Raw genomic sequence first — 15,834 nt, forward strand, 5'->3', positions numbered from 1 at the left:
GACCTTGTCATTTCTTGGACATATCCAGGTCACTAAATAATTGATGGTGTTTCAAGCAAGATGGCCATACCTTACTTAAAAAAAGATTTAAAAAAATAACAACAGCTGAATGGAACAAGCCAGGCAAAATGCATTTATGAATTTGTCTGAAACTGCCCAGAAGTCCATCTCAACCATACTAATTTACAGTTAAGCTTGAATTGATAACATGCCTGAGATTAATTTCTATCACTTTGATCCCTAATCCAAAGTCTCATTAGCTGCCTCATGCTAATTAGACCTTCTGTCTGCCACCTGTGCGTCCCGCATCCCTAGATAAAGAAATCAACATCCTCCATGTTATCTAGGGATGTCTATGTAATAGCTGAGATCAGACTGTCAGACAGGATGAAAGCTCTCTGGCAATATAAATGTTGTTCCTCACATCCACAGGCTTTCAGATGGCCATGCTGCCCCCGGTCTTGGTCTGATTACCAGGGACGTGCACAGGCTATGGCTAAGGTTGCCTGGGCAACTGCCCTTTTGCCCTCCTCAAATCAAAGTGCCCCTCCGAGGAAAATACATAAATGATAGTGAATTTAAACAGCAGCAGAATTTCATGTAGGCCTAGATTTTAAAAATCGCCACCCGAAACATTTCATAAAGTGGCCTTATTCACTTCCAATCGATAAGCCTATGGGCAACGAGAGTGGAAGTCACAAAGGAGGGGGTATTGCCCCTTGATCTGTTTACTCTGCGTGCTCCCTGCGACTGCCACCTGAGCCTGCATTTTCTTGCACTTAAGACACGGTCACAGTTGTTTTATTCTGTGTTGATAAAAAACTGATTTGACGTTGTCAGAAAAGGTGAGTTTTAAGTTGTAGAAATATATAACAAATGAACAATCATCATCAAGTTTTATGAAATCAATTAAAATCTTCCTAAATCCATGCTCAGTTTGCCACATTTAGCCTAAATAATCAGACGGCTAGCTAGCCTCCCAGACAACCAGCCCGTTATCACATGCTAATTTTTAGGTAGGAAAACAAAGCCACATGTCTGCTGATGGTTAGTTTATAACATTTTGTTTTAACAAGAAGAATAAATGATGGAAGTAATGCATTACATGAATTATTATCATTAGTAGGCAGGCTATTTTTTTCTTTTTGGGGTGGGGGGGTGCCCTTTTTTCAGGCCAGAGCAACTGCCCTTCAAATATTCTGTGCACATCCCTGCTGATTACCTGGTACAAGTAATGGATCTGTACCTGGTACATTTAATCGGATCTGTGCCCTCTGGTACAGTTAATCAGATCTGTGCTCTCTGATGCAGGCAATCAGATTTGTGCTCTCTGGTATATAATCAGAGGGCACAGCTTGGGGCAAGAGACATTATAGCTTCCAGCTAATACAGTACATTACATAACTAAACTGAATAAGAGGCAAAGGACTATCAAGGCAAATATTAGGTCCCAGGAAGAAGACCCATGGACAGATAAGAATATCCTGAAAAACAGGAAAATATTTGAGACCATGCGAAAGGTGCTTTTTTCTTTAGCTCCGCTCAGCATATTGAGGAAGCACTGACACTCACCTGCTGACTCCTTGATGAAAACAGAGCGCCACATTAGTTCCTACTGGCAACAACACTGAAATGTTCAGTTTTTTTCCTCATAATTTTCCCTCTATGGCCCATATTTCACAAAACATTGCTCAAAATAAAACAAACAAAACTTCAAAAATGTGATCATACATCTTGAGTGTAACACAACAAGCATCAACCTCTGCAATGAACAGTCTTTTTTTATGGTGAACTCAATTTTTATCATTGTGAGGTTGGAAAATAATGCATAGCATACACAACACATTTGCATACATTATTAGCTTGAATTTCTACATTATATTTATAGAAATATCAACCCAGTTCTCTGCTTCTCTGAATAGAGGATTTGGTGTATTACGCTAGCAATTAACACAGCTCGAGCAACTGCAGACCATGGCTTCCTGGCAGTAACCACAACAACCATCCCATTATCCAGACAGCCTACTCACGCCGCTAACACTCAAACCCAACGGCCATTTATCTCTGATGTACTCTGAGCCTGTTCGTCAACGTTGTGCAAGTGTCATCAGTGTCATTAATGGTTCTCCAACCCTGGACCCTCTACACCTCTTAATATGTCAAGAATAATCACTCGGAAATTTCCAGTATTGCACGTCGAGCGTTGACACTTCTTTTGTTTAACTTCTAAAGTCAGTTTGTTAATTTTTATAACTATTCTTTGCAGATAATGTAAAAATGATGTGCAGATAATTTAACAACCATCTGAACATGTCAGATGGTTAGAAAATTAAGTAAATACTTCATTATCTTATTGATCCTTTATTACTGTTCACAAACCATTTACTAACCATTTGCTGTAGTAGAAACTTAAAGTAGCTTTAAAGGATGGTGGTATTAAAGTGTTACCAGCGGTTAAAAAAAATTATGAGGACATTTAAGAAGAGAAAGATTTTTCATCAATAAAAAGTGTACACAATTTCTAAGCTGTTCGAAATAAGGTAACACAAAATAAGGTGTGTCTTCACTGTGACTTACGTAAGAACATAGTTGCATTAAGATTAACACAGTAACATATAGAATTTCTTAATTAATGTGGCACATCTGGAACTCAGTCAACCATAACATCCCTGAAACTGAATCCTTTCGAAATTAAGAAACACTATAGAATAATAAAGGGGCTGTGCATGTTTTCTTATTGTAGCAAGGAATGGGCGCTAAGCCAAACACTTTGCATGAGGTACGGGGAAAGAATTCAGGGCAACAGCAACTGAATGGTTGGTTCAAACACAGCACGTATGAGAATATTCACATCTAAAACGGTAAAACAGGGTCTTAGACCAGCTGAGTCTGATTGACCCAGACTAACTCACTCAGGGCAGACCAGTGAGGGGCATCAAGGAGAATGAAGTTTCCTGAAGAGCTATAACATCCAAAGGAGGTAGTAGTATGGTTTAAATATATTCAGATGTTTTCACTATGATATTATTTTCCATAACTGCTCTCTATTTCCAGAACAACTGAAACTATATCTATAGTTATATATCTATGTCTATTATAAACTACTCGTTTTCTAGAACTATGTACATATTACATGTTGTATCTCTATTGTGCATCTGTGATACATATCTTCAGTTTCATAGACAGTCTTTATATATTTATGTATACTGTAAATGTATTCTCAAGAGTCACTGGCTTCTCAATTTATTTTGATGTTTAATGCTTAAACAATTAGGAGCTATAATTATGAATGTACAGTTAACAGTGTAAAGTCTACCTTGTATGACATTAACATTCCAAAATTCATACTGATTCCATCTCACTACCATTCATTTGGTGACTCACTTCTGCTCTGAATCTTAGTTTATAGATTTTGATGCCATTCAAATAGGGAAAATGGACTTTAAATGAATGAACTGAAACTGAAAATTATGAATATTTATCAATGCTCTATTCACTCAAAGTGCTTTTCCCCCACATATGCTAAATGAATAAATGTAAATGTAATGCCACTCCCTAATGACAGTGACTGAAGTACCTAGTAACCTTAATCACAGCTTCTGAAGTGCAAGGACAGTACAATTGCTGCATTGTATAGGGATATTTTTGTAAGAGAAATTGCTTATCCGTCTTACACAGTTGGTTATGCCCTCCATTTATGTACTTGTTTTCACTTAATATGGTTTGGACAAATATCATACTTTTTTTCTGGACACTAGATTTGGAGAATCGACACACATCCAAACCAAAAACATCTACACAACTACACACAAATCACGATTCAAAGTCAAGATAGTTGTCAAACATCAAAATTACCTTTCACCTGAAATTGCAAACCCATAGGAGGATTCTTTTTTTCACAGCAGCCTTTATTGATGTGCACGTTCCTGGTTCCTGTACTCAACTCTCAGTTTTCATCAGCTGTCAGTCCTGTGTCTGATCGACTAAGAATGACACCGTTGTGCCCTTTCTCATTCAACCATCCGTGAAGGGTCAGAGAATAATACTGCTCTCTACACTGTACTGTACACACCAGTGGTACATAATATGAAGGTGTTGATTCGTCATCTCAGTTCATGGCATGAGCGATAAATGTACGGCCATTCTTCGTCCCAGTGCTACAGTGTGCTACTCCTTAGGCACACAGCACCACTCATGTTAAATAAAACACAAGTTGCCGCTGTCGTCAGCCCAGAAATCAATACCCCGCTCCGCTGATACACACGGGGTGATGACTCACTGCTAGGCGAGCGGACAGACGGTTGCTGCTGACAGTTCCTGGAGTTCAGGTATGTCTCTGGTGTCCCTGGTACACATCCTTATGGACTCGACGGGCACCTTTGACCTCTCATACACCGTGTAGACGCCGTGGTCCACGTGACCCTGTGAGGCGTTGGAGCCGTTGGTCATGTGACCCACGTTGGAGCGCCTGCCGACCATGGTACAGACCGAGGTAAAGCACAGCTGCTTCACTTCCTTCTTGAAGTTCTTGCTGAAGGTGTAGTAGATGAAAGGGTTGTAGACGGTGGAGGTCTTGGCAAACAGGCAGGGCAACATGGACAGGCCCGGAGAGATGGACGAACCGTCGTTAAAAACGGACCAAAGATTGACAACCCCATAGGGTGTCCAGCAGCCAATGAATCCAGCACTGATCAGCAAAGCAATCTGCAATGAGCCGAATAGAGTTTCAAGCTACAAGCTACACGTTTGCACTAAATTAAGAAAAACCAAACGAATAGAAGACGAGAAAAGAGTCCAAACTAGAAATATAAATAATTAAAGGATGTGTTATGAAGGTTGTAATGAGTGATACATCAAGACTCGCAAAAGGGGGGTTATAGCTGTTATAGCTCTATAGTTTCATAAAGGGATAAAGAATCCTTATTAAGAAGTGTTCATTTATCAACTACTATCACACAGTCCAGTATTGTGCGGATGAAGGAATTACTGTTGTCGTGAGTGTGTGTTTGTGTGTGTGTGTGGTGGGGGGTTTCTTTCTTACTCACCAACATGAGTCTTCTGTTCATCTTCACAACATTGGGGACCTGGTTGATGTTGTCGATGGATTTATAGGTGATGTGAAGCTTGAGGGCAATGACAGAGTAGCAGCCTGTGATGACAATGGAGGGGAGCAGCAGATTGCAGGTAAAAATAGTGATGATGAAGGAGAAGCCCTGGTCTTTCATCTCCAACCAGGACAAGGTGCAGGACAGACCAAAGGGCTCTGGTCCGTATTTCCCCCAGCCCAGCAAGGGCAGGAGGGCCCAGAGCAGGGCGTACAGCCAGCACCACAGACAGAGTAGCTTTACATTCCTCTGACTGATCTTCTCCTCTGGGGGAAAATATGGAGAAAAGAGACAGAAATATTAGGAATAAAGACGACCCACACTGTACAACATGGGGAAGTGATGAAATAGGGGGAGGGATTCAGATGGCTGAGCGGTGAGGGAATCGGCCTAGTAATCAAAAGGTTGCCGGATCGATTCCTTGCCGTGCAAATTGACGTTGTGTCCTTGGACAAGGCACTTCACCCTACTTGCCTCGGGGGGAATGTCCCTGTAAGTCACTCTGGATAAGAATGTCCAGTAAATGACTAAATGTAAACAGCTGCTCTAAATTCCGAAAGCTTTTTACACATTTTCCCCCACATTTCCTCCTCAAAAAGTCTGCACAAGTCCCACGAGTCCTCCTACGTGCTAAACGCTGCTGTATTCTCTGGCTGGTGCCACAGGGTCAACCCAGTCCTCGGTCGGTCCTCACAGGGTTCTAAGTAAAGCTACATGTGTGACAACAGCGGTTTGTCAAAGGCAAACTTGAAAGTGGCAGGAAGTATAACTCGAAACTATTACGCAGTTTCACGGGACCTTGCAAGATTTGCACGAAACATTTGTATAAGGTGGTTTGAGTGATTTCAGATGTCTTCAGATTTGTGCTGTTCATTAATTCAATGGACCCCCCCAACAGAGAATCAAACAGGATGTTTCGTTTTGATTATCTTCAGTTCACATATAAACGGACGATTTAGCTCAATTAAACAGCATTCTATTTTTGTAAGTAGCTGTGTATTACCATAGAAACAGAGCAGGTGCCTTTATTGCATTCATCCATTGAGGCCAAGAGAGAGAGAGAGAGAGAGAGAGAGACAGAGAGAGAGAGAGGGGGGGGGGGAAGGAGAGAGAGTGGGAGAAGGAGAGAGAGTGGGAGAAGGAGAGAGAGAGGGGGAGAGAGAGAGAGAGAGAGAGAGAGAGAGAGAGAGAGAGAGAGAGGAGGGGGGGGGGGGAGAGAGGGGGGGGGGAGAGAGAGAGAGAGAGAGAGAGAGAGAGAGAGAGAGAGAGAGAGAGAGAGGGGGGGGGGAGAAGGAGAGAGAGTGGGTGAAGGAGAGAGAGTGGGAGAAGGAGAGAGAGTGGGAGAGAGAGAGTGGGAGAAGGAAAGAGAAAGGGGGGAGAGGGAGAGAGGGGGGAGAGGGGGGGGAGAGAGATAGAGAGAGAGAGGGGGGGGGAGAGAAGGAGAGAGAGTGGGAGAAGGAGATAGAGTGGGAGAGAGTGGGAGAAGGAGAGAGAGAGGGGGAGAGAGAGAGAGAGTTGGAGAAGGAGAGAGAGAGAGAGAGGGGGGAGAAGGAGAGAGAGGGGGGACAGGGGGGGGAGAGAGATAGAGAGAGAGAGAGAGAGAGAGAGAGAGAGAGAGAGAGAGAGAGAGAGAGAGAGAGGAGAGAGCAAAAGAGAGAGAGAACTCAGTACTTACTAGGAGACTGCAGGCTGAGGGACACCATGAAGCGCACCATGGCCATAACCATCAGGGTCATGACGCTGGCCGTGCCAAAGAAGAAGCCCATGAAGGCGTAGTAGACACAGCTGGCATCGCTCCCCAGCCAGTGGTGGTTCCAGGCCGAGGCCACAGCCAGGGGGTACATGGTGACAGCGGCTCCCAAGTCGGTCACCGCCAGGTTGACACTCAGCATCTCAGGTGGCTTCATACTGGACGACCTCCTAAAGGCCATGATGAGGACCAACAGGTTCCCCACGAAGGACAGCACAGCTGGGACATGAGGAGTGAGAGGACGAGAGGTGAGAGAGGAGGGACAAAAACGATATGACAAACGCTATAGCATGGCTTCAAAATTTACAGTGAGGAGGCTAACAAGTAACACTAGCAGGTAGTACCATTGCTGCGAGTATTATGCTAGGTTGCTAGGTAACGGAAGCTAACTAAAGCTAGCTAGCTTCCGTTTCGGAAATTAACTCACTCTGGTGGGAGCGTCAGAAATATTTAGAACTCACGCATCTAAGGCAAGGCAAGGCAAGGCAAGTATATTTATATATATAGCACAATTCATACACCGTGGTAATTTAATGTGCTTCACATAAGTACACAATGTGCTTCACATCCATAAATACACAATGACAATACAATGTGCTTCACATAAATAAAAGCAAAAGGTCAGTACATCATCATAAAAACAGTTAATTATTGGAAATGTGTATCACTGACTTAACCTCTGTAACCACACTACACATCTCTGATCACTTCTTTATCCAATTCTCTGTCTCTCTCCCTGCAACCCCTATGACCTCCGTTCCCCTCGTAACTTTCCGCCGCAAACTCCGCTCCCTATCCACCTCCCATTTCTCCTCCATTGTAACATCCTCCCTCCCTCCCATTGACAAGTTCATGTCCCACCCCACTGACACTGTCACTAACACCCTGTTATCCACACTAACTGCATCACTTGACTCTCTCTGTCCCCTGTCAACCAGGCCTGCGCGATCTTCTCCCTCCTGCCCGTGGCTCACGGATGTTATTCGTGAAGAACGGTCCATCCTTCGGGCAGCTGAGAGGAGATGGCGCAAGTTCAAAGACGGTCTGGACCTTGATAAGTATCACTCCCTCCTCAAATCCTTCTCTTCCCGCATAACTGATGCTAAAACCCACAATTTTCTGAACAAAATTAACTCTGCCTCAAACCCTCACAAACTTTTCTCTACCTTCTCCACCTTTCTTAACCCCCCTCCCCCGCCCAGTTCCATCACGAGCTCTTCTCCTGTCTGGCGCCCCAATGGTGGAACCAACTCCCCACTTCCATCAGAGACACTGACTGTCTCCCCACCTTTAACAAAAGGCTCAAGACGCAATTGTTCCGGGAGTACAACAGTACTTAGGAATGTTTGGCTGGACCTGATGTTTCCTCCAGTATCACAATGCCTCTTATTGACTTGTTGCTCTTGTTGGTTAGTTGTAACTGACTTAAAACTACTGTACTTGTTGTGTAATACATTTTTGTTGCTTGTTTTTTTTTCTTTCCCACAGGTTCACCCTTGCACTTTTTTGAGCTTCATGTTGTTTAATTGTATCTTGTTTATGCTCTTATGGTTCTTCCCTTTGGGACTTATTTCGTTTTCACAGTGCATGCTTCATGTTTTGGCTCCCCGCAATGTTTGGGGCTATCTCATTGTTATGATCAATGACCTATGCACTTTTGTAAAGCTCTCTTTTGTAAGTCACTTTGGATAAAAGAGTCTGCTAAATGCATACATGTAAATAAAAGCATGAGAACATTAAGGCATAAAAACAGTAAAATATAGAAAATAAAAGCATAAAAAAGAATACAAATCACTAGTCTACTACAGTAAACAATTCTTAGAAGGAACTGTTTATAGCCAGTTAGCAGAAGGCATCTGAAAAGTTTGGTCTTAGTCTAGATTTAAAACTGAAAATAGTTGGAGCGGAGCCGTTGTGGTCTTAATCTAAGGGTTAAAACCACAAAGTTTAAAGATCACAGGAGGAAAATATTTTTCAGACAAGATGGCTCTGTTTTGTGTGCTCCGAGACCGATGAGTTCACTAGCTTTGGCTTCGTTAAGGCACATGTTGTTTCAGACAGGAGCAAGATCTCCACCTCCATGCCGTAAGGGACCTGTTTGTCAGCTTTTAGCGGAATCTTCTCAGGAATGTGATACCAAAAACATGAAGTATCCGAGTTGGAGTCACTCCTCGAATTCCTTTCATAAACTCCCTTAAAGGGCATGTGACATTTGAACGAAAACCACTGTTTCCACTCTTTTCAGGAAGAACCATAACTGTTGTGGATGGGTGAGATATGGAACTATATAGACTTTAATTAATTGTCAGTCAGTAAACGTGTTTTTTTCGATGGAGTTGCAAAGAACTGTGTAAGCACAAACCGTTCAGGATTAATTTGACATTTTAAGAGTGTGAGTCTCTGAATTGCATAACATTTAAACTGTAAAAAATGTACACCAATCCAAAGCTTAAAGATAACTATATTTGCTGGTTGACAAAATGGTTCTCAACTTGCTAAAATAAACAGATTTGATACAGATTTTCAAAGATATATTCGAAATGTGATTATTGGCAAGAAATCTAAAATATCATCTACATAATGTACCAATAATAGAAAGTATTGTTTCTCTGTTTTGCATCGAGAGGCACAGAGTTTCTCCTGTATGTCACCAAAAAAACTCTACTTATAGCCAAAGATAAGAGGCAGAAGTAGGAAATAGACTAGAAATACATGATGGATGCACTACTCACAGGCTGTCTCACTCAGTACATGTCAACAACACCTGAGGTTTAGGGAGTCGGCTATAAAAGGAGCTGTCTCTATCAGTGCTGCCTCCTCATAAGGTAGTCTTTCCTATCACCGGGGGGTAATTTGTTGCACAACTTGCAGTGCATTTCTATTAGCTATTTCTCTTCCATTTTTTGACAAAACTATGTATCTCAGTTCAATTACTCTAAACTCTGTTCAGCTTAACTGCATGTAGTGTTTGCACACCCTCAAAAGTATTTACTCGCGTTATGGTAAACAAACTCAAACTGACACACACACAGGGCTGTTGTGTCTGAATGCCATCCCTGATTAACATGGGAGAGACATCACTAGAGCCATCACTAGAGCCATCAGTAGAGCCATCACTAGAGCTATCACTAAAGCCATCACTAGAGGCATAACTAAAGGCATCACTAGAGCCATCACTAGAGCCATCACTAGAGCCATCACTAGAGGCATCACTAGAGGCATCACTAGAGGCATCAGTAGAGCCATCACTAAAGGCATCACTAGAGCCATCACTAAAGCCATCACTAGAGGCATCACTAGAGCCATCACTAAAGGCATCACTAGAGGCATCAGTAGAGGCATAACTAGAGGCATCACTAGAGCCATCACTAGAGGCATCACTAGAGCCATCACTAGAGCCATCACTAGAGCCATCACTAGAGCCATCACTAGAGCCATCACTAGAGCCATCACTAGAGGCATAACTACAGGCATCACTAGAGGCATCACTAAAGCCATCACTAGAGGCATAACTAGAGGCATCACTAGAGCCATCACTAGAGGTATCACTAGAGGCATCAGTAGAGGCATCACTAGAGGCATCACTAGAGCCATCAGTAGAGGCATCACTAGAGCCATCACTAGAGCCATCACTAGAGCCATCACTAGAAGCATCACTAGAGCCATCACTAGAGTCATCACTAGAGGAATCACTAGAGCCATCACTAGAGCCATCACTAGAGCCATCACTAGAGGCATCACTAGAGGCATCACCAGAGCCATCACTAGAGCCATCAGTAGAGGCATCACTAGAAGCATCACTAAAAGCTTCATGCATGAGACTACCCCTCAGGTCCAGGGAACCAATCACAAGCCCCCCATCTTCTCCCTCTCTCCAGACCCTATATATTGTCTCTCTACCTTTCATGCTTACTGTTAATGATTCAAGGTTAATGGTCAATGAGACGTTGTCTCTAGAAAAATGGAGGGGGCATAAAAAAAACAGTTTATCTTGCAAGTCCTTCAAGCGGACGTGCAAGATGGGTATGGTGAGCAGGGTTTCAGGCTAAAAGGAATTGTAATCATTTGAGAGCCAGACCAGAAAGGTGCAAAGCAAGGCAGGAATGAATTTATATAGTGTGGGATGATAAGCATATTCAATACATTCTCAATAAAATGTCAAAATAAACCAGGTTATCAACAACAACAAAAAATGTTATTCTAAAGCGAGTCAGGTGGCTGAATGGTGAGGGATTCAGGCTTGTAATCTGAAGGTCGCCAGTTCGATTCCCGGCCTCTGGATAAGAGTGTCTGCTAAGTGACTAAATGTATAATGTAAATGTAATCTGGTGAGAAGGGATGTGTTGATGATTGTTTCTAATCAGTCTGACAAGGATATGTGTACACTTGAAATGTTTGTTTATTCCATAAAGCCCTTCATTCTGTCAGAGGGAAAAACAAGCACAGCAACTACCCAACATGGTGACTGTGGAACAGGGGAGGTTTCACAAGAAAGATCCCAACTGTTCAATGAAGGAAAAGTCATCAGGGAATGGATTTTCTCTGCATTCATGTGTGTCCCTTTTGAAGAACAACTGAACAGGACATGACACTGAACAGTTAACGTTCCGAAATCTTTCATTTCTGAATGCCTTAATAAAGTATTAAACTGAAGTATTCCAGCGCAATCACCAGTCATCCACTACTTTAAAAACTAAAGGTTGACTGAAAACAAGCCATATCCTGGAAAACGTATTATTTGGTGAAATCAAGATAACATCACTGTTCAGTTTTGGTTTTTACAGAAAAAAAAGTCCACATCAAACGTGCCATGTTATGTCGACATTAGGATTCTAATATCCACAGGTCTATAATTTCTAAGCCAATCAATTAGGAGTTTCAACCTGATTTTGACAGTAGAAGCAGGTATATTACAGTACTCCCTTTTGTCTATGCATATGTTTGAATCTGTTTTTCTCACCCTCTCCCTTCTCCACTTTATCTTCCTAATTTGGTTTGTAAAGTGGACGATGGCCGGACCAATGTCCTGTAAGGGAACAGGTTTCTTCATCGGTGGCAAGGCAATTGAGAGTTCATTCACACAAATTAGTGTGTGTGTATTTATGTGTGGGTGTAGAGGGGATGGGGGTGTTGCAACCTCTGAGCACAGACCTCAACCATAGACTTCTGACTTAATAACAGTGTGTGTGTGTGTGTATGTGTGTGTGTGTATGTGTGTGTGTGTGTGTGTGTGTGTGTGTGTGTGTGGAGAGAGTGAGGGAGAGAGAGAGTGCAAGTCTTTATTCTGTAACTGAAGACACACAATAAATACTGGTCAGCCCTCGGTTGCGTATTTCACGTCAAACACAGTTGCCTTTCGAAAGGTACACAGTTTACAGACGCTTTTTAAAGCTACATTTCTCTGACTCTATCTCTCTCTAACTGAGACCATTGGTATTATAAAAATGTAAAACACATTTTCTTCCTCTGTTCCTATCTGATACAGCTTGACCTAATGCTGGGGAATGCCCTGCAGCCACAGGTCCTATAACGTGCATCACTGACGCTGACTTTTCGATTCATAGGAAACAGGATTTAAAGTGTTTTGTTTGCTAAAAGCATCCCACGAGGCGTAACGATAAATAAATGATCTTCTTTTAAAGTCCGGTAAATAACATTTCTAATATTTCTACCACAAGTAAAACACTCGCAAACAAAAACTTACCTATGATAAAAAGAAATATTCCTGCACCGATGTCAACAGCAGGTGATAATTTGGATGAATAGATGTCCATTTTGGAGGTATTTAATGTAACTGTTATCTAATAAAAAAAATGCGTCTGCAAGCGTCCATCACTTGATAAACGATTGGACAAAATGATAACGTCTATTCCTGTGTCCCAGGTTTAAAATGAGCCAACATTGCTCCGTTTGAGATTCACTGGTGCGCAAGAAGCTTAAACGAAGTACTGCTCCAACGTGTGGCTGCTCCAAACATGTACAAGCTGCGTATGTCGCGTTGCCGGCGAAAAGCTCAAACCAGAATCAGATGGGCAATTGTTGTAGCCTGCACGCATTTCGTTGTCGCTGTTTTGCTAAGAAACTTGGAAGAGGGCGTGACTGCGCAGGCCGTCTAGGACAATTTTTGTAACCTTAAAAAAGTGTAACATGACCATTACATAGTGAATTTGAAAGGCTCATTGTAATGGTAATCTTTCATGTTCTTCTTCTAGGTTTTAGTCGATTTGATTTCGTCCCTTCATTAATGATATTGTTTTTAAATGTTGACATAGGCCTAAATAAACTATTGCATTGTAAAGCACCGAGATTCACAACAAATCAGATTTCTTCATGAGATGAAGACCTAATTATTATCTTTCTTATTTCTCTCTCTTTACTTCCTTTATTGGATCAAAAAAGCTACTTAATATCCATTAAGTATAATCCCATCCATATGTATCCATTTCAACAACTCTCCCCCCCGCAAAAAACTTAAATTATTTCATTGGGCATGTCATTTGGAAGGTATGATGACTTTCCAGAGCTGGGTCTGTGGTTTAGTGACCCGCACTAACACCCCCTGCTGCAGCAGATTACATTTCTAACTGTCATACCGATGCACGTCAGGTTAGGTCCAACTGAAGCCTGATGGTCTGATATTTCCCAATGTTAGAGTTTCTGGCTCTATCCACCTGAATTTAGTTTAAAACACAACACACCAATGCTTACATGCAACATCAAAATCGCTACTTGATTGATGGATTCATTCATTATTTCATGACACTTCCATCTTTTCATGAATGCCTCTCACCTCTAAATTCAAACTGAGTGCTAAAACATGAATTTCATAGGTGTTACTATGCCTTCCTGTGATTTCAGAAATAATTGTGTGTGAACAGACTATACATAGTCTTAATGAGGGCTTGATTGTTTGAGTGAAGTTTGTTATTTTTAAGCCACTCAAGCAAGCTCTATAAGAGGTGAATACAAAGAGCCACAGACTCCTTGCCATGACGTCTGTGTAGGAATCTGTTCTGAAACCGCAGACAAACATTCGTGTGTCTGGGATGTCACTATTCAACGCTACTCAAATTGAGACCTCGTGAACTGTTTTGCTCTCGTGTGTACCCCAAACTCCCAACTCCCTCCAATGAAGTCTATCAATTAAACTGTGGAAAATTATCGAAAAGTAGTAAATAACATCACTAACAAATGTTAAAGATCACGCTTTCATTCACTGGAAGCAAAAACAGTAATTTCCGATTATCCACACACAGTCTGATAAGACTAAATTAGTTTCCCCAGAACATGTGTTTGATCAGTCAGAATTGGAATACAAATTATGAGCATGCTCATTCACAGCCAAATAGCAGATACCTTTAATTAGCATGGAAAGGCCTTTGGTTAGGCTGTAGATTAGCGACACAGTACATTCGCACAGCCGTTGCACACAAAACCCTGTTCATATATGTAGCTAAACAAATGAAAAAACATTTCTTTCTAATTAGCTGTTTATCATTAGGTGTGATTTCAAGTCGTTTTGTGTTTTATACACTTTACGCCATTATCATGAGAAACATTTTATGTCCAAACTAACTTACATTTTGTGGTGTGACCCTATGTCTGCCATGTACATTGACCAACTTAAGTAATCGTTAAAGCCCTATAAGGGTCGTGACTTGGACTATCCAAGCCAAACACAATGATTATGTGTTGTGCTTCTACTTTTTACAGAAGTAACCCTAACCCCTAACCCTTACCCTCACCCTAACCACATAAGTGCAACGCTTAGACACACATCGTCTTAAATAGCAACACGGTAAATTACATTTTCATCATGGATTGACATTTAACATTTAGACAACATTGCTAACATTTTTAAAAATACAGTAGTTGTCATACAGTGACAACAACTGTACAAATAACTGTACAAACTGACTGCTGTCATAGAAAATCTGTGTGGCCAAATAGTCAGGATACCAGATTAATACAAATTATTTATTGTATACCATAAAGAACTTAACAAAGCGCTCTGTGATTGTTCCACTTCAGGACAGGTAACGCAAATGTCGTTCTGCCAAGTGATAATGATTCCAAAACACATCAGGGTTTATATAGACTCACAACATCTAGTCATTCTAAACAACTGTTAATCAATACATGAACACATTCTTCTCCATAAGGGATTGTAAATAACAAAAGGTCTAAACAGAAAAAGGTCACACACTGTAAGTCTCACATAATGTAAGTCTCCAACTGACCCTTTCAAGAACTTCCCCCTTAGGTCAAACTAATCCCCATTGTATCACAAAACGTAGATTGAAGAACATTAAGTTAATGAAGTAAATGAGATACGTGTCATGTGTGTTATTAGGGAGTCAGATGGCTGAGCCATTAAAGAATCGGGCTATTAATTAGAAGGTTGCCGGTTTGATTTCTGGCCGTGCCAAATGACATTGTGTTCTTGGGCAAGGCACTTCACCCTACTTTCCTGTACCTACTGTAAGTCGCTCTGGATAAGAGTGTCAGCTAAATGACTAAATGTAATCTAAATGTAATGTAATGTGTCCATCTGAAGATACTGTGGTCGAGATTTGGAGTCCACGTCGTGCAAGGTTGTTCCAGCTGCTGATTTGAACTGTTGCTTCTGATTTGTAACAGCACGATGATGTTCCCCACACTGCCGTCTCCTCACACATCCTCCACATAGATCACAGCTCTCCCAGGCCTGATTGAACTGGAGAAGATCCCCTCTGGAAACACACCCCTCTGATAAGATGCATTGAGAACATGGTCGATAAGGAGAGGACATCATTCGAGTGGAGAGGAAAGACGTGGAGACCAAAAGGAGGGAAGAGAGAGGAGTTGTGGAGACCTAAATGAGGGAAGGTTGCTCAGCAATGTCATAGTTGCATGTGAACTTAATTGGAATGCCAGACTTGTAGACTACTTAAAATGAATGTAATTAAATGTGCCCTTAACGTGCTTTATGCATGTTTT

The 15,834-nt window shown here is 41.7% G+C and overlaps 1 protein-coding gene across 1 annotated transcript; it reads right to left on the reverse strand.

The window, feature by feature from the left end:
- Positions 1-3,281: 3,281 nt before the first annotated feature.
- On the reverse strand, positions 3,282-12,629 carry opn8b (opsin 8, group member b). The gene is made up of 4 exons (XM_084700437.1): positions 12,560-12,629; positions 6,781-7,074; positions 5,046-5,371; positions 3,282-4,704 (listed from the first exon to the last, which is right to left on the reverse strand). Exons 1-4 carry the CDS (start codon positions 12,627-12,629, stop codon positions 4,282-4,284), a joined length of 1,113 nt encoding a protein of 370 aa, XP_084556563.1. The 3' UTR covers positions 3,282-4,281.
- Positions 12,630-15,834: the final 3,205 nt, after the last annotated feature.

Source organism: Hypomesus nipponensis, chromosome 6 (assembly GCF_054491055.1).
Source record: "Hypomesus nipponensis isolate SF chromosome 6, ASM5449105v1, whole genome shotgun sequence".
NCBI classification, from domain to species: domain Eukaryota; kingdom Metazoa; phylum Chordata; class Actinopteri; order Osmeriformes; family Osmeridae; genus Hypomesus; species Hypomesus nipponensis.

What these genes read in the sequence shown, in the direction of transcription:
- opn8b (XM_084700437.1), bottom strand. Translation starts at nt 12,629, where the DNA reads ATGGACATCTATTCATCCAAATTATCACCTGCTGTTGACATCGGTGCA. An exon ending in AATATTTCTTTTTATCATAG is followed by an intron (nt 7,075 to 12,559) that starts GTAAGTTTTTGT and finishes CTCATGTCCCAG; the next exon opens with CTGTGCTGTCCTTCGTGGGG. An exon ending in TGAACAGAAGACTCATGTTG is followed by an intron (nt 4,705 to 5,045) that starts GTGAGTAAGAAA and finishes GGCTCATTGCAG; the next exon opens with ATTGCTTTGCTGATCAGTGC.